Raw genomic sequence first — 19662 nt, 5'->3', positions numbered from 1 at the left:
TTTCCCTTGTAACTCCGTCTGTTTAGGCTCTCTTACTGTGTTTGTTGTTAGCAGCACTTGGGCAGCACATTGTGTTAGGATTTTTGTATTTTAGGCTAAATCCAGCTCTTTGCTGATGAATTTACCCTCTTACTCTGGATTAACTTTTAGCTACTGAGGTAGAAGCATGGAAATGAAGAAGAATGGTGGGCCAGGAAACTTGGTACACTGAACCACAGATCTTGAAATATAAAATTATGCCAACAGAAGTGAAAGGAGGAGATTTACACTCCTCCTTCCCTACCACTGGCTTTACTGACTGGAACCAAGGACTGTTCTACCCTGGCCTCATAACAGCCTGGCAGCCTTTCTGTTGCATCTCAGAAATAACACAGTATGTTCTGCAGGGATTCAATGTAGGTCATTCAGGGAGGACAGGATATTTGCACATTGGAGAGCTTGTAGCTACCAGTGCACAGGAAAGTGGCCTTTTTGGAATTCATGTGTTTTGGAATATTTAAAAAAAAAAAAGTATGTATGTATGTATGTATGTATGTGTGTATATATATCTATATATATATATATTTCATATAAGAGATATCCAAAATACATACTTGGGGACTTGTGTAAATAATGGTGCTCTGTGAAGATGGGTCACTTCAGCAAGATGTAGGCCTGTGAGAATAACATTCAGTTAAATCTACATACTGCAACTGTATTTCTCTATTCAGGAATACATGGAGGGGTTTATCCTAATTTAAATACCTAAACTAATAATGTTAAAATAATACTAAATTATTTGGTCTGTTTCCAGTATTAGTGTAGGAACTATTTTTAATTTATCTTATTTTTTAATTCTCAAGCCAAAAGGTCATTGTTGAAAATATTGTTTACATATCAAATTGTTGAGGGCAGAAGAATTAGGCTGATGATTTGCATGATTCTTTTCCTTTCCCAAAAACCCACATTGCCCTGCCCCTCCCCAGCTGTAGTGACTCAGTTAAGCAGTGATACAAACATCTTCAATGCAATAGGAATTACAAGTGTGTAAAGGGTTTAAATTTAATCTAATTACAAAGCAATTAAAATGCTCTTTCTTGAGATGAAGCTGCTGCAGAACTTCTCATTTGTATCAGAGTACAAAAGCAGAAGAATAATAGTGTGGGATTTTTTATTAGGTACTTTATTACATTATTAAGGGCAACCAGGAGATCTTCCTCATGTTCCAGATACTGTGCTCAGACTGTAATCCACAGCTCCTGTGCAGAAACTCTTTTAATTTTCAGTTTTATATACTAAATAGAGCAGAACATAGAATACTGTGATATTTGTCTTCCATGCCTTCATGGAGGGGAAGAAAATATGTCAGGGGGCTATATAAATGAAAGGGAATAAATGAAAGGGGAAGAAAGAAGATTATGCATGTGAAATCAGAAAGAACTGGAAGCTGTAGAATTAAGCTTGGCTGAAGAAGGCGAATGAGACAGAGGGGGGAAATTCAAGGCAAAGATACAAACAGCACAGGTCAAACAAATGCCATAGAAGTAAAAAATCCAGTTGTTGACAGATATTCTTGGCACGTAACACTGCAATTACTAGGTAATTTGGATATTTTAAAATTAATTTTGAATTTGCCATATGTTTGTTTTCCTTGAAGTCTTCCCTAGCTGTGTTTGGAAAACAGTGTTTCTAGTCTTCTGTTATTCACTAATGCATAGTGTTTTCTGGCATACTCCCCTTTAGTATGTTTGCCCTTTTGGGGTTAAAGGGAAGCCTAATCTATATTTCTGAATTTTTTCCATGCTCTGTGGTTTTCCCTTCTCTTGAATTCATCCTTTCCTTCAGCTCTGCAAAGTCTTCCATGAGATGAGACAACTGCTCGTGGATTTTGTAGTCCTGAAGGAGGTCACAGTTTCATCTTTTCAAAGATTTATCAAGATCTTTTGAAAATTTCAATTCTCCTTTATCTCTCTTTTTCTGCAGTAATAAAAAATCCAAAGTGTTAATGAAATGTTTTTGTAGAAACTGTGCCATATGATCTTCTGTGTGTGTTTATCACTAATTATTCTTAAATTTTCAGTTGTTTTCTGCTCCAGTGTGTTAGGAGATTGCACTTTGACTTGCTGTGGGATGTGCAGAGTAGAAAACTAATCTGAGAGATGTATAAAGAATGTGATACAGAAAATATTTAGGGAAGTAGAATTTTTTTGTAGTTCAGAGTTTTTCAGAATTCTGAAGTCCATCCACACTTCCTGTCTGCAGCTGGCTGGATTTGAGTTCTCCTGTCATTGCCACCATTGATGTTGTGTCTGTGAATTAAACTTTAGTCAGGAGGAAAAAGCCCAGGTAGTTCCCACAGTGAAAATAAACAAACACCACCACCTCCCCCTCAACTAATCAAAATCAAACAAAAAACCCACCCTCAACACCCAACACTTCAAGTAATCTGTTTTAATTTCTCTGCAATATGCTTATCTACCCTGATTTTTTTTCTTCTGGAGACACAGCATATTTTACTAATTCTTAAATCATTTTTATTTACATACTTTTATATTATTTCTTCAGATTTTTTCCCCACATTTCTCCTTTTGCTAGTTGCTCATTTAAGAGCATTTCATGGAAGCCATGATTTAATTTTTAAGAGTTTCTGATGAACATAATGTCTTCAGTTTTGCAGACATTAGTTAACTACTGGTCTTCTGTTTCCCCTGTCACTCAGTATTTAAGGTAGTGTACCTTTTATACTTGGATATAGAGAAGAATATTTATGACAGTTATTTTTCTCTTTATTTTGAAGCACTGATGTGCTTATTTTTGCCCCTGCCTGATGTAATAAGAGATAGTGATTTTCAGCTCTGAAGATAAATTTTAGTGTTAGTCTTAATGTTGTCATGAGAGGGTCTATCCTGGCTGGGTCACCTTAGTTAAAGGCAATCTGTACATCATTGCAAATAAAAAATAAAGCATTAATTAGTTTATAATGGAGTTGTCATAATGAATGTGTCATGATGAAGTACTGCTAGTACAGATGAAGGTAATGTAAGTGCAGATCTAGATTGTATCTCTTTAATTTAAAAAAATCTAAACAACAGTCAACCACCAAACAAAACCACACCAAAACCATGTTCCTGTGAACAAAATTGCTGTTTGTTAGGAGAATATTATGATGAACTTTGACAAAATGCAGCTAAAATTTTTACTTCATGCTTTACTTTCGAAAGATGCCTTGTGTTTCGAGCTTGTCAGGATTACAAGCATTTGGGGTTTATGTTTGGAAACTTGCAGTAAATAAAGTTGTCTTATACTTTCTTCCTCTGAGTGATGTTGTGTGCATAGCTATGTATAAAGGTGGTAAAGAAATGGAGTCATGATTTCCTGTGGAGCAGAAACAGCCTAAAAAACAGAAAAATGAAATTTTAGAAAAGATGCTGTGTAACAAAACTAAAGCATCCTCAGAAAAAAAGCACTGGATAATTGAGTTATATGCTTGGTATACTTCTATTTTCAACTGACTTTTGACTTCAAGCTGACTACTTGAAAATAGAGAACATTTATTTGAATAAGTACAGTGCAAGTTGTTAATTGTTCTGAGCACTTTCATTATTCTGAACAATGAGCACATAATTGTTGATTTGGTTATAGACCTCAGGAGTCCTTGCCTGTGTTTAGAATAGGAAGAAGCATTAACTGGTGGCTGACTGCTGAAAAACTCTTTTCATACGCCTCACTGAAAATGTACCGGGCTTGGATTATATTCAGAGTAACAAGTCTTCAAACACACCCTCTCTTCTGGAGCCAGCATCACTTTTCTGAGTGTGTTGTCTAATAAAATGTTTTATTTGCAGAGCATGGTGAGTATGATCCTCAGACCGTGAGACCAGGAAGCCGCTACAGTCACGTGCAGGAGGTACAGGAGCGACTGAACTTCTTACGGTGAGCTTTACCTTGAACATTTCTTTAACTTCTTTAAGAATATTTTGAATGCTTTTTGAAGAAAAACACTTTGCATTTCTCTCTATTCTATAGCTTTAATTTGTTTTGTTAACTTCTTTCAAAACTCAGATGCAAAAATACATCGAATGTTTTTGGTTTGGTTTGGATTTTTTCCTGGAGGGCTTTTATGCTGCTGTTGGAATATTCAAATAAAGTTTATTAGACTATTTGGAATCCAAGGCTCTTATTCTGCACTAAGATTTGTATTTTTTCCTGCCTGTGTGCAGAACCTTACTGATTTAAATAAAGTGTGTGGTGGATACAGTTACATTCCTATTGGGGTGACTTAGGTTAAAATATAAAGTATTCCAAGTAGGGATGTGGCCCTGTGTCCTTACTTGTATCACACCAGAATTAAATCCATGATGATAAACTGACACATACTTTCCTCAGTCAGTGATGATGTGTTGGCAGCAACTGAGGCCCAGAAAGAAAGCACAATAAAAAAATTATTTGGATGATTTTGGCCAGCTCCTGTTGGAGTAAAATAAGAAAACAAAAGATCTCTGCTCATCGTAGAGCTGCAGAATGCGGATGCTTTTTAGACTGAGTCTCTCTCAGCTTTTTCCTACTTGGTTTTAACCTTGTTTTAAATGAGTAAAAATACTTGAACTGTTATGTTTGAATTATTTTTTCCTTGTTTTATAAAGGAGATTTTCTTTTATGTTTTAAAACTTTATTGAGAATTTTCATTAACTGAACTGAAGTGTTAACTGTTTAATGAAATTATACAATAGCACATGGATAGCACACTTAATGTATCACTCCTGCATGTTCCAAACTGTAACTTCCTTAGATTTAAGTTCGCTATTTGTTAATGTACAGAAATTTATGAAGTTCCATGGATGTCAAATGTAGAATATGTATGTAGTAATTTTTGAAAAGCAGTGCCATAACTCAGTCCCTGATTTCTTCTACATTAAAAAAAATTAATAATAAAAGTTAATCTAAAGAACTTTGATTATCATTTGTTCCTCCTGAAGCATCCTTAGTGTTAGCTCTCAGATTTAAAGTTCTTAATAATTGTTTCATAAGAACTGAACACAAATTAAAAACTTGCTTAAATAAAAGGGAAAATTTCCAGTTCATTGATTTCTGCTTCTGGCTCTGCTCCATGCTACTGTTACCTTTTTTGCAGTTTTGCTAAATCAAGTCTTAGAACATAGTGAATCACTGAATTAATTTTGTCTCATATGTTGTGACCTGACTTCTAAACTAAATAGTGTACGTTAGGAAGTGTGCATTTCTTTGTATATAAAATGTAAACAATGCTTGGTTTTTTTGTGTATTTGGATTTGATTGGTCTTGATTCGTTCAAACTTACTAAGATATCATGGGGCTGATTATGAGTGGATTGATGATGTAAATGAAATTCTCATACTTGTGATATATACATGTATAATGTGCATATCCAACTTTGTGCCTGTACTTTTTACTGAATTGTAACTCTGGATGTGTATTAGACAGTGCTGTTAATTGTCTCTTTGTTTTGCTCAAGATTTTTATTGAAGGATGGTCAGCTGTGGCTCTGTGCCCCTCAGGCGAAGCAAATATGGAAGTGTTTAGCAGAAAATGCGGTTTATCTTTGTGATCGCGAAGCCTGTTTTAAATGGTATTCCAAACTAATGGGGGATGAACCAGACTTAGACCCTGACATTAATAAGGACTTCTTTGAAAATAATGTGCTTCAGCTGGATCCTTCCCTATTAACAGAAAATGGAATGAAATGTTTTGAACGTTTCTTCAAAGCTGTGAACTGTCGAGAAGGAAAGCTTGTAGCAAAGAGACGAGCCTATATGATGGATGACCTGGAATTAATAGGATTAGACTACCTTTGGAGGGTGAGTTAATTGAAGGAAGCATCTGAAAGGTTAACTGCTAAGACTTTCTCAGTCTCTTTAGGCTTTTAGGAATGTGTAGTTTATTAGTAATGGACTGAAATTACAAAAATCTGCTTTTTCCAACTAAATACATGGCTTTTGACTCCACTGTCTTCCCAGCAAGTATGCAAGTTGGTAACTTTGCAAACTGATGTTAAATGGAAAGTTATTTGAAACATAAGTATATTTATGTATGCACATGAAATTAAAAATTTCCCAATACCATTGGAGAAGAAAAGATCCTTCCAGATGAATTATCTGCAGATTTCTGGTTTTTTCACATGCACATTACAGTTAAGCTTTGTTTCTTGCACTTCATGAGCTATTCCATGGCATTCCTTCTAGTGTGGTAAACTGGAGTGATTCTAGATCAGACCAAGCGATCGCTGGTCTGATTGTTTCTCTTATAATCACAACATTTTGGCTAAACATGGTGGTTTTCTAGGATCTACAGATTCCATATAACCACCTATTCTCTATATATAGAATCTTCCTTTTCAATAGAAAGGTTGAAGCTTCCTGAAGCTTGCCGAATCTGTTGGTGAAAACCATCAGTATTTGAACTGTAACCTAATTTTTTCAGAGTATTTCTTGTTCTCAAGAGCTGCATTAGAGCCCACAGTGGTGCACTCTGACATAATTATCATGGCTGTGTTTGTAAAATGTGTACAGCAGCAGTCTTCAGTAATTTTGGTTGTGGCTTCTTGAAGGGTGGGGTATTTTAATCCAGGTGATAATAGTTAAAACCAAAATAGATCCCAATTTTTATACAAATAAGTTCACATCATGTTTGTGAACAGAGACCCCACAGAATGTTAGCATGTTTTGGTTTTGGGAATCAACTTACTCTGATCAGCAAAACTCAGGAGGCTTGAGCTGCATACCCTGCAGGGGTTGTCTATAAACCTGCTGTCAGACCTGGTGACTAGTAATTAAAATTTAGATTATCAGGTTAGAAGCAGAATTCATTTGCTTGTCCCCTTTCCACCCATTCAGAGCCATTTAAATACTTGAAAATTCTGTCTCGTGATGGAGATTGTTGAAGCATCTGAAGTTTTCTTATTCTCTGAAACAAGAGAAAATTTGGAATGTTATGTGAACATGAACATATAAACACTGCTTTTACTCTGTTTATACAACATAATCCTTTTTTGCCAACTCTGAACTTCAAAACTAATTATTATTTTTTCCTCATATAACCATCTTGAGTGTAAGTTTTATTGATTGTATTTTCTAACTAAGCATTTTAATCGCTTTCACCTCATAAGATAATTAGACATACTGTTGTGTTGAGATTCTTATGTAGTAGTTTTTGTTTGCATTTTTACACCAGCAAGTTTTAAGAGATGTAAATGCTTTTTTTCCAATTGTGTTAGGTTGTGATTCAGGGAAATGATGACATTGCAAACCGAGCAATAGACCTTCTTAAAGAGATCTATACTAATCTTGGCCCAAGGTTACAAGTTAATCAGGTAAGAAAAAGCAACAAGAAGACTGAACAGAATAAAAATGAAAATAGTCTTTAAATGATAGTCTTAAACATCAGTTTGGTGATATTTTTGTAGTTGAAAGATTTGAAAACAGGAAATAGTTTCTGTGTTTTGGCGGGTGAGTCCTACCATCAAATTCTGGGCAGATGCAGAACTAAAGTTTTTTCTCATATTTGCAGACTGAACTCTCATTAATTTTTCCCACTAGGTTCATCTCTGTATTTGCTCTTATTACTAAGAAAACAGTTAATGTCATAAGAGGAAAGCCTTTTGTTGCACTGCAAATTGTGGCACTTACTCATACGAGTAGCTTCAGGGGCTGGGTCTGTTGGGTGTTGTCACAAGCTACTGTAATCTCTTTTTTCTGGCATGCCCCTTACAAAAGGTCATTGAATTTCCATGTAATGGTCAAGCTGAGGTCTAGCAAATCAGATATTATCTCCCTGCATTAATATTTGCCAGGAGATGATTCAGTGGACAGAGAAGAGATGCTGGGTTTCTGTAAGGGAAAGGGATTTCATCCACAGGGTCCTTGACAGGCTTGAGTAGTGGACCCTTGAGAACCTTGTGAAGTTCAACAAAGTCAAGTGCAAGGTTCTGCAGCTGGGTTGGGGCAATCCCAGGCACAAATACAGGCTGTTGGATAAACAGACCAAGAGCAGCCCTGCAGAGAAAGACTTGGGGATGTTGCTTGATAAGAAGCCCTAACATGCACTGGCAGCCCAGGAAGCCACCAGTGTTCTGGGCTCCATCACCAGCAGCGTGGGCAGCAGGTCCAGGCAGGGGGGTTCTGTCCTTCTTGTCTGCTCTGGTGAGACCCCACCTGCAGTGCTGCATCCAGCTCTGAGGCCCCTAACATGGGAAGGACATGGATCTGCTGGTGAGAGTCAAGAAGAGGCCATAAAAATAATCAAGGCCCCTTCCAACCCAAACCATTCTGTAATTATGTGAGTGCACAACTTTAGTGGAGGAATATTGTCCTTTGGACAATCTCCAGTTGATAACTTGCCAGGTATATTTCTAAAAACTAATATTCTACTTGTCTTCAAAAACACTTTCATAATCTTCAGAGCTGCCAGTCTGCCAAGTCCAGCACAGCTGCTCTAGGTGGTGAATTCACAGCCATTCAAGCTGTATTTTCGTGCAGTGGCAGATGGCTGGAGGCTTCTGTCTTGCTGTAGGTCTGGGCTTACTAAGCATGCATTGATGTGTCCATCTGCACATGCTTAGCTCTGACACTTCCAGAAGTGCTGGATTTATATGCACACAAGAATTCTTTAACATAGTCTGAGAAAAGGAGAAAGTGAAAGTCCAACTCAGTGTTCTCTGTCCAGATTTTCACTTTTTCTATTTACATACAGTACGGTTACAGCTGCTGCTGATGTGAGATTATTGAAGTGCACACTAAATTAGAGCTATCTGTTGATGGGAGTTGCTGGAATAAAACAGGTTTATTGAGTAACTTACCTGTTTTGGTTTGGGGATTTTTTTTTCTCCATCATTTGGTCATCCTTCTGAAAAGATGGATTCTAATATGTCTTGTAATTACTCCAATTTCTTAATGTAATTAGGTAGTGATTCATGAAGACTTCATTCAGTCCTGTTTTGATCGTCTGAAAGCCTCCTATGATACATTATGTGTGTTGGATGGAGATAAAGACAGCATCAACTGTGCAAGACAAGAAGCAATAAGGATGGTGAGAGTGTTGACTGTTTTAAGGGAGTATATAAATGAATGTGACAGTGATTACCACGAAGAGAGAACTATTCTACCTATGTCAAGGTATGTGTGAAAAAGCAGTATCATGATTTTGATTTCTGTTAAATTTCAGTACTATTATCCTTGGCATTTTTACATTTTAAATGGTTTCTATTTGGGTGTTTCAGAATTCCCTTTTCTTTGCTAATACATGAAACTCTATTTAATTTTTTTTTTTTTTTTTTTGCAAGATCAGGCAAATACAAGTGTATATGAAAGGGGCAGCAGGCCTAAAAATAAACTTGGTGGTTTCTTCTGTAACAAGCACAACGTACCTTGAGGCTCAATTGTTTTGAATATAATTCTTTATTTCAGATAATTACTTAAAAGCAGTACTGTTCTTTACATTAGCATTGGCAAAACTTTTTTGTTTCTCATAGTCTTATTATACAAAAACATGTTGTAAATGTATATATTCACCTTCCAGAATTGTTTGTAGAGATCTCAATCTTACTTTGAAAGATTAAATTTTTAATTATCTCTAAGTGAAATATTCTGTAAGCTACTCACAAGGAGGGGAAGAAGATAACCAGTACTTTGAAGTATATTTATTTTCTGTACACCTTCACTCTTCTTATACTCGTCCTTGAGTGAAAACTTAGCTTAAATCCTTGGTGTCTCTATGGATTTATGATGCAGCTAACATATTTTTAAACATGGTGGAGGTTTTTCATCCACTTACTTTAAATGACCTTTTTGTCAAAAAAATTGAAGCAATTGCTATTTCTTCATGGTGTGTGAGTAATTTGCAGTGTTGCTACAGCTTTTTTACTGCATGTACTGATTGATTGATTGATGAGCCCTAACAAAGTTTTCTTTTTGATTGTGGGTACATCTTTTTTTTATGGGCTGCTGATTTGATTAGACTAATCTTTCACAGGCCTTGTTAGCAAGGAGCTTTATGAGGAGTCTTTGCCTTTTGTTACATGGGATTAGTTTGTTGGGCTTATCTGGGCACATCTTTCCTAATGAGCTCTCTGCCATTGTGGGGAGTGTGATCACTGCTAATGTGAAACCTTTTCTTCCTTTTTTTGACCACTTCAAACTTTCTTTAAAAGATTTTGATTTTAAAAACTGGAATTCTAGCATAAAACTTACAACAGCTTTTGACAGAAGGCATTAAGGCTGATTTTGACAGAAGGTATTAAGGCATTGGAAACCTGATGGATTTTTCCGATCTTGGTGTATTTAAAGCTTGAGTTGCTTTGCTGAAAGAGCAAAACATCATTGCCAGTCTGATTAAGCTTGGTTTGCACATTTTGATCAGGAAGTTTACAAGACAGAGAAGAGATCTAAAACTTTATAAGAGACTTCTAAAGTTTCTCTCAGTGTTCCTAACCTGACTGTAAATTTGACCATATGATTAATGCATTTGTACTGAGTGTGGGTTCTTAAAAGATTCTGTGTATGTTGTTGCCATAGTTGCTGGGGCTTTCACTAAATCTTAGACTGGAAAATACCACGTAAAGATTTGATGTTGAAATACCTGCTGCAAAAAATGCAGGAAGGAAAAGAATTTATTTCATGAGGGCAAAAATAACTTTTGCTTTTCTATTTATTTTCAGAGCTTTCCGTGGTAAACATATCACACTTGTGGTTCGTTTTCCAAACCAAGGCCGGCAGGTGGAAGATTTGGATATTTGGTCTCACACGAACGACACGATTGGCCAAGTGCGGCGCTGCATCCTCAATCGCATTAAAGCCAACAGTGCACACACAAAAGTAGAGCTGTTCATTGGGGGTGAGCTGGTAGATCCTGCAGATGACAGAAAATTAATTGGGCAGCTGAATCTCAAGGATAAAACGGTTAGTGTTGCAGGCTGGGTATTTACATCAATTCAGATGTCCCTTCCCTTTTGTAAATGCTTGAAAAATATCGTGTATGGCATCATTTATTTTTGTTGAGTAATTCCATTCTTCTTCTTACATTATGCCATTAACATTTTATCAGATGCTTATTTGTTAAAGAATCTTAATTTTTGGAGAGTATTTAAACTATGATTGTGTTTTTCAGCTAATTACAGCTAAGCTTACACAGATAAATTCTAATATGCCGTCAAGTCCAGATAGTTCTTCTGACTCTTCAACTGGTTCTCCGGGCAACCACGGCAATCACTACAGTGATGGTCCAAATCCAGAAGTTGAAAGCTGTTTGCCTGGAGTGGTAAGCATTTTCTGAAATTAACAGTTCAAACATGGTTTTTCTTACACTTTGTCTTTGGCTAACAAATTTTATTTATATATTTTTTTAATTTGCTTATTTTAAGATCATGTCACTGCATCCTCGATACATCTCTTTTCTTTGGCAAGTTGCAGACTTGGGCAGTAGTCTAAATATGCCACCTCTTAGAGATGGAGCTCGTGTTCTTATGAAACTCATGCCACCAGGTAAAACTTAACTTTATCCTTTTTTTAAATCTTGCAAGATGCTGTATAATAATTTCTCATCTGATACATAAAAGTGAAGATAGGGGAGTATTTTCAACTTTCTGGTAATTTATTGGGACTGTAATTCATTACTGTTATCCTAATTAGGACTGTAAAAGATTTCCCAAGTAGTTATTTCTTTTCTGCTATATGAAGTTGCATAGTTTGCAGTTGGTACTGGGGTTAATGCCACAGTGCAGTCAAAATGGGGAGCATTGTATTTTAAGGTGGTTTTGTAGCACTGTTTTAATAGGATTACTTTTGACTGTAATAGTCATTGGAGAACAGTCTGTAGTCTGATTTTGTCAGTTTTTGCCACTGTTCTGAGACACTTAAAATTTTTCAGATTTATAATTGTAAATAGTACTGGCTTGTTGTGGAGTACTTTTGCTGCAAAATGCTTATAAGTTGTGTTTTTATTGCAGATAACACTACGGTCGAGAAGCTAAGAGCAATTTGTTTAGATCATGCAAAGCTTGGGGAAAGCAGCCTTAGTCCATCCCTTGATTCTCTGTTCTTTGGTCCTTCTGCCTCACAAGTGCTGTACCTAACAGAGGTTAGTGATGCTTTGCCTGTTCTTTAAAAATTGTCAGTTCTCTCTGCGGCAGTCCTGTCTGTAACATTATGGAAGCCTAACACCAAATTCTGGTTTGAAATTAACAATTGAAAATACTGAACAATTTACTGGCATAAACGTGTATGGCTAGGGCTGTCAAAGCATTGCTTATGTAGTATTGCTACAAATTCTTATGTTCAATCATCTGTATCCAAGCTGGTGCATTTCCATTAGTTAACTCTGTATTTTCTTCTACAGGTAGTTTATGCCTTGTTAATGCCTGCCAGTGCACCTCTGGGAGAAGATGCCAGTGACTTCCAGTACAACTTCCTGAAAAGTGGTGGTTTGCCTCTTGTGCTGAGCATGCTGACCAGAAATAACTTCCTGCCAAATGCAGATATGGAAACTCGAAGGGGTGCCTACCTTAATGCTCTAAAAATAGCCAAATTATTGCTAACAGCAATTGGATATGGCCATGTTCGAGCTGTGGCAGAAGCTTGTCAGCCAGTTGTGGAAGGCACGAGTACAATTTCACCGGTAATATAAACCTTCCTTGCTGCAAATAGCAATGTGCTCTGTGTTTTATCATGTGTGCAGCAGCATCTCCTTACTCTTCACTGACAATCTGTTCTTTGAGTGCATTGCACATCGAGGGCTCACGGTACTTTCAGATAACAATTGCAATTCTAAAAAAGAGATCAACTTACTAAACAAATCCTATTTCTTGGTGACTGTAAAAAATTAGGTATGAGATGCACTTGCTCTGTATATCATTTTCAATGGTTTGCATGATTGTCAGTATAGTCAACTTCTCATTTTTAACTCTATTCATCCTTCTGGACAAAATGTCCAGCACACAGCAGGATTAATACATCATGTGATGTGTGAACAGCTGGCTCACAGGTTGGGCACAAAGGGTTGTAGGAGATAGTGACAGAGGGGTGACCTGTCACAGGTGGGGCTCTGCAGGGCTCCATCCTCAGCCCTGTGCTCTTCAACATCTTCATAAATGACCTGGATGCAGGACTGGAAGGGATACTGAGCAAGTTTGCAGATAATACAAAACTGAGAGGAGCTGTTGATGCCCTGGAGGGCAGGGAGGCCTTGCAGAGGTCTCAACAAATGAGAGGACTGGGCAATCACCAACCATAGAGAGTTCAACCAGGGCTGATGCCAGATTCTGCACCTGGGGTGGGGCAACCTTGGATGTATGGACACACTGAGGAATGAGATGCTGGAAAACAGTGACACAGAAAGGGACCTGGGTGTCCTGCTTGATGGCCAGTTCAATGAGCCAGCAGTGCCCTGGCAGCCAGGAGGGACATCTGTGTCCTGAGGGACATCAGGCACAGCATCACCAGCTGGGCAAGGGAGGGGATTGTCCTGCTCTGCTCGGGGCTGCAGCAGCCTCACCTCGAGCACTGGGGGCAGTTTTGGGCACCATGATATAAGAAAGGTGCAAAACTCTTGGAGAGCATTCCAAAGGAGGGCCACAGGCATGGTGTGGAGGGCCTTGAGGGGAAGCTGTGTGAGGAGCAGCTGAGGACACCTGGTCTGTTCAGCCTGGAGGAGACTGAGGGGAGACCTCACTGCAGTTACAGCTTCCTCATGAGGGGCAGAGATAGGGCAGGCACTGATCTCTGCTCTGTGCTCACAGGACCCAAGGGAATGGCCTGAAGTTGTGTCAGGGGAGGTTTAGGTTGGATATGAGGGAAAGGTTCTTCCCCCAGAATGTGATTGAGCACTGGAACAGGCTCCCCAGGGCAGTGGTCACAGCACCAAACCTGGCAGAGCTTGAGAAGTGTTTGGACAATGCTCTCAGGCACATGGTGTGACTCTGGGGATGGTGCTGTGCAGGGCCAGGAGTTGGACTTGGTGATCCTTGTGGGGCCCTTCCAAATAGGCGTGTTCTGTGATAAATGGGAATTCCCCATTTGTGAGGTTCCATCTTAAATAGTTTCTTGATCTATAACCTGTCCTCAAGAATACACAGAGAGCCCCACTTCAGAGCACTTAATTCCAAAATACTGACTGAGATCCATCTCTGAATTGGAGAAGTACATTCCCCTTAAATCTCAAACATTAAGTACCTGTTCTGGTTAGCTGCATCCGTTAGAAGATACATAATTAATTATTTTTCAAGTAAATCAAAACTCTTATGATTACAAAGAAGTGAAGATCCCTTTTTATGTCTCATGTTAGAGTATAATAGGAATATATTAATGCAGACATGTTTGCCACCCTGTCTTTCATCTATTTAAAATTAGTAGATTTTACTGCCCAGTTTTCTTACAACAGTTATTTGAAGGGCAGTTTGGAACACACATTGCATCACTTGAGTCTTGAAGTATTGTTTGAAACAGGCTGACTTCTTAGGAGGTAGTAACATTTGTCTACAGTTGCTGACTTTCACTATTTGGAGTTGCAAACATCTGATTTAATAATAACAGATTTGTTGGAAAAAACACTGTTATTCTTGCTGTCACCATCATCCTCTTTGAGGGACTTTTAGTATTTTTTATTCCCTTGGGAGGCAGGTGGGATTTGTTAAAATTTTTTAATTCTCTTACCTTAAGCATAAGTACCAAAGCATAATTTCTGTCTTGGCTTTCCATCACTGTTTAGGAGAAGTAGGCAACCAAGGTTATGTATCTATAGTTTTCAGTTATTGGTCTGTTGCTCTCACTAGTACCTTTAAAATAGCTTCTTCCTTGTTTTCATAGAAGGTTGAATTAATAATGTTAAATACAATGTTCTGGTACACAGAACTGATTTACCCCATACATACTGCTGTTGATCATTTCCAATAACTGATTGACTATGGAAGCTCTGTTAGTCTTCAGTGGAGGCTTTGTAACTTTGCTCTCTGAATCACGTGTCTTAGTGAAGCTGACAAAGCAAGGGATGTGACCAACCCCAGACCTTCCCAGCAGCCTCACAGTGTGTCTTTTGAGCAGCATTTGAGATGGGCTTTTTGAATGACCTGGTACAGGAAAATGAAGAAACTCTTCCGTTTTAATTTGTAACCACAGCACACCGTCTTTTGTTTGTCTGTGAGAAGGAAAGAACCATTTCAGGTTTTGTCAAAACTATGGAGCTCTGGCAGACTAAGGAGAGAGGGATCTATGCTCAAACCAGTACAAAAAAAAAAGATAAAAACTTGTCTTGCTGTTTCTATTTTGAAAATATTATAAAAAACCAGGAGGGATCATTTAGAACAGAATTCTTCAAGAGTAACTTTAATGTTTAAAATGTAATTCAGTATAATAAAAACTGCAGCCATATTCTGTCTGAACACTCTTATCTAATCCAGAGGGAGCCCCCATGTTTGACCAAACCCTTTCTTTCCCACATCTACTGAAAGGGAAGGAGGCATTGTAACAGAAAAAAATTCTGTCAGCTTGAAGTAATCTGATCAATAAACAAGCCCCCAAACCTATTAAGTTTTGAGCAATGCCTTTCAACTACTTGTGCTCTGTGATCGTCCACTGCAGCATAGTGTCTTCAGGTGTGATGGTATCTGTTTGAAAATGAGGAGATTTATTTATGTTGGCCTTTGCACTAAGTTTTCCTTCCAAGATCTTATCTACTTCTATCAAACCTTTCCAAGTAACTTTAGATCTTCATATCTTTTTTGCTTTTTTTTTTCCCATGTAAAAGTAAGTATGAGAAATACTTTCTTCCAGATAAACCAGGCTACGCATGACCAGGCAGTGGTGCTACAAAATGCCCTACAAAACATTCCTAATCCAACTTCAGAATGCATGCTGAGAAATGTAGCAATACGTCTTGCACAACAAATATCTGATGAGGTTGGTGAATTCCTTTCTGTATCACCTTTTTCCTTATAGCATCTTTTCTATTTTCTTAATCCTTAAATTTGTTGCCTTGTAAGACACAGATTTTCCTTTTAAAATGTTTTAGGTAATGATCAGATGAAAGAGAAAAATCTCAAATCATTGCCAGTGTATCTTTATATATTGAAGATGCTTTAATGACACAAATGAAAAACTCAGTAAGGCTAAACAATGGGCTTTGCAAACATAGTTGTCTTATGTGTATGATGTGGCCAAAGCCCATTTGGATCTGGAATCAGGAGTCTTGTTAGAGAATGTGTCAGTGAATTCAGTGAGTTCAGCAGGAGCTAAAACTGCTTTACCTTCCTCTTCCACCTGCATCTGGATCCCTTGGTTTCCAGGGTGGGAGCCATAAATACTGTGTTTCTGTACTGTACAGCATGTCTGCAAAACCATCTCCAAAACATTTCTGAGATATCTAGATAGAAGATATTATGTATTCTCATCTTGGTGTTGACAAGTTCACTATCCCTTGAGAACAAAGGGCAGTGTCTAAAGAAAGCACAACATGCTGTAAGACTGAGCCATCTGCCTTCCATCAGTGGTGGTTTTGCATCCATAGGTGTAAAATCAACCAATTCAACTCTGATTTAATCAAATTTCTTCTATAGAAGAAGTATCTTTTGAGCTGAGATGTGAGGAAAGGTTTTTTAATTCTGCCTTTGTCTTTCCTAGAGGCCTGCTAATAAATAAGTAATTTTTCTTTCACCAAACACATCAAGCAAACAAAATCTGCATGTGTTTAACAGTATTGCTGTGGAAGATTTGTCTGTAATTTTCTGAAATTATGAATACTGCTGTAGATCTAAATTTCATGGGTATTGTAGTTTGCCTTCGAAAGTTTTTTTTGCCTTTTCATGTTTTGATGGTCAAAGACTCTTTACAATGGATCTCACAATTTAAAAAAAAATCTGACATGGTTTCCATAGGCCAGAGAGAAGGCTTTAGCATAGAGAGGAATATTTCACCTTTTTTTTAAAAGTTGATGCTTAAAGACTTTGAAACTACAATGAGATAAAAAAACCCTTTTGTTTTTCTTGTGTCACTGTTGCTGTAAGATTTCTTTACTTGTGACAAATATAAAATACCTTTTATTTTTCTTGGAAATATTGTTAATGTCCATATCAGTTCAAGAAGGCACATTGTTCAGGTTTCCTGATGCAGATACCTACTTAGCTCAGCTTCTTAAGAGTCCCCTTTTTATTGTCTGAGCATTAGAAAAATGAAACTTGAAATCCATCTGTCTGCCTTCTGCTTTTAGAGATCACCTATTCTTTGGACAATTCTGTTTTGAGTATAGACTGCAGATAAGTTTAGTAGTTTTTTTGAAAGTTGATGTGAACCCTAAATAATAGCACTTGGAGTATGTTTTGTCATGTGTGTATATCAGTAGAAACTAGTGGATGTTAACTCAGACCATGCACAAAGTACTGAAGAGTGACTCTGCATTCATTTAGTACATGAGCTGTGTCCTTATTCATGTTCAACCCTCTGTGTCTTGAACGTGAAGCAATTCCTTTATATAATGATCACATACTTGATAACATCAGTGTGTTCAAGCTGGCTATCAGCTAGCATAGCATGGGGAGAAACCCTAAAATAAGTTCAACTTTTTATATTGCTTAAGAGGCTGGCTGCCTTCCAGATGAATGTTTGGTGTTTTCTTGGGTTTTTTTTTTCCTAAATAAAGAAGGTTTTAGCATTGAAATTGGTAGTTTCTGCTAAGTCTTAGAACCAGAGTTGCCTACATCCTACTTAAAAAAAAAAATTTTACATAATTGAAGTATGAATACTCTTCAAGATACATCATCTGTTTTCTATTTAAGGAAAAAAAATCTTTGTTTTAACATTTAAAATTTTAAATTTTCTATGAAATTCATTTGTGGGAATTTAGAATCCATTGCAGTGTTATTTGCAGCTGTATTTTAATGTTGCTTTAGTTAATTTCTCTTTTTTTTTTCAGGCTTCAAAATACATCCCTGACATCTGTGTTATCAGGGCAGTACAAAAAATTGTTTGGGCATCAGGTTGTGGATCAGTTCAGCTGGTTTTCAGTTCGAATGAGGAAATTAGTAAAATCTATGAAAAGGTAAGAATTCCTGAACAGATGCTTTTCTGTATTACTGTTTGTTTTTGTACAAGAGGGAATGGATACTAAGGGTTGACCTGGTCAGAGTCATGAGTGTGATGAGCTTTTAGGTGGATACAGTGATGTGTTTCAGAATCTAGTATATCATTGTCATAGCACAGCTTAATTTTCTATTCCAAATTCCTTTCCTCAGTAACTGGTGAATTGTAACTTGAATCTGGTGTCAGTTGAAAAATGCACCAGTTCTGTAACATGTTTTCAGCCCAGTTAGATTCTGCATCTAAATTAGGAATAAGCATTTCCTGCAAGGCTAGTTTGTCTAGTCTTCAAACTTAAAAGGTCTATTCTGCAGAAGTGATTCAAAGCATATGTGCAGTCTAGAATGAGAAAGAAGAGCAAAGTGATGTGAGGAGCATTGGGAAAAAAGATTTAATTGCTGATTCTGTATGGCTTTTCTTCTTTAATTCATGGGTTCACATGTGGTTTACACAGCTGGTTTGGAGTTGGGAGTTCTGTATCAGTAGATTATCACACATCTTGTGTTAAAGTAATGTTGCTTACAGTTACAGGAAATAACAATCTGGATTTGGACAGACTTTAAAAAAGCATTTCCTATTTTTATCTTGTAAAATCGGGTTTAGTACTCATCAATACTTGCCTGAGAGTGAAAGGAAAAGGAATATGTAGGGAGGCTTAATTCTTGATGTGTTTGCTCTTGTGTTTAAATGATCAATTGAAAGAAGAATATTTACTTCAGCAAAATGCAACACCTCTCCATTGGCTTTCATAGGGTTATAATGGCATCTGCTTCTACTGCTGTGGGCATGACTTCTTAATGAAATAAACTGGGGCTTGGGGTTTTTTTAGGTAATACTTCCATATAAAACATGGTTTAGTTTGTGTGACAGTCCAGGCATGTGAAGATAAACTCTTATATCTATATGTGGGATGCTTTAAGAGCAGTAGAGCACTAGAGAAAACATACCTACAAGAAAAGAGACCTAAATTTGCTTTTTAAAAATTCTTCTGGGTAGAAATTGTACAGTTAAGTTCTGTAAAAATATTTTGAGGAAATGGAAGTTTTAAAAGAGGTTAAATTTAAGCTGTATGTTATTGATCATCTTTCACATGATTTTGTGGGTTTTTCCTTTTTTTTTTCTTTTTTTTTTATTCTTATTGATACCTACATGGACACCTGTAAAAAATAGTGGCTGCATTTGGTTTCTACTACACAAAAGGGAAATAAAAATTGAAGGGGAAACATTGGAAATTCAAAAGAGGAAGAAATTGTAGAAGTAATAAGAAGGGGAAATAAAGTACCCTTTGTTAATATAACATTAAAAAAGAGGAAAGTATCCTAGAAATAGAGGAATATCATGGAAGGAAAGACACAGTTAAGAGAACTGTGTCTGGTTGTAGATTAGACGAAGCAGTTTTTATGATGGCTTTATGAAGATGGAATATAACAATGTACAGACCCCCCAGCTCTGTATATATATATGTGTGTGTATATATATATATATATATATATATATACACACACACATATATATATATACACACACATATATATATATATATACACTATCATATATATACACTATCATATATATACACTATCATATATATATA

At 36.9% G+C, this 19662-nt stretch overlaps 1 protein-coding gene across 3 annotated transcripts in view; it reads left to right on the top strand.

Annotated features, from left to right (window-relative positions):
• USP9X (ubiquitin specific peptidase 9 X-linked) overlaps positions 1 to 19662 on the top strand; it is a 96745-nt gene that overhangs the window by 48738 nt on the left and 28345 nt on the right. For 2 of the 3 annotated variants that reach the window (XM_036386677.2, XM_036386669.2), the window contains exons 15-25: positions 3825 to 3912; positions 5471 to 5813; positions 7229 to 7324; positions 8914 to 9125; positions 10667 to 10907; positions 11116 to 11265; positions 11369 to 11489; positions 11954 to 12084; positions 12343 to 12621; positions 15771 to 15896; positions 17905 to 18030. In XM_036386677.2, the coding sequence (XP_036242570.1) occupies positions 3825 to 3912; positions 5471 to 5813; positions 7229 to 7324; positions 8914 to 9125; positions 10667 to 10907; positions 11116 to 11265; positions 11369 to 11489; positions 11954 to 12084; positions 12343 to 12621; positions 15771 to 15896; positions 17905 to 18030 (1913 nt within the window). The remainder of the gene's footprint in view (positions 1 to 3824; positions 3913 to 5470; positions 5814 to 7228; positions 7325 to 8913; positions 9126 to 10666; positions 10908 to 11115; positions 11266 to 11368; positions 11490 to 11953; positions 12085 to 12342; positions 12622 to 15770; positions 15897 to 17904; positions 18031 to 19662) is intronic. The other variant, XM_036386686.2, reaches the window with a different exon arrangement.

Source organism: Molothrus ater, chromosome 2 (assembly GCF_012460135.2).
Source record: "Molothrus ater isolate BHLD 08-10-18 breed brown headed cowbird chromosome 2, BPBGC_Mater_1.1, whole genome shotgun sequence".
NCBI lineage: Eukaryota > Metazoa > Chordata > Aves > Passeriformes > Icteridae > Molothrus > Molothrus ater.
The sequence above is the reverse complement of the archived record's forward strand: the minus strand, read 5'-3'. Positions and strand labels throughout refer to the sequence as shown.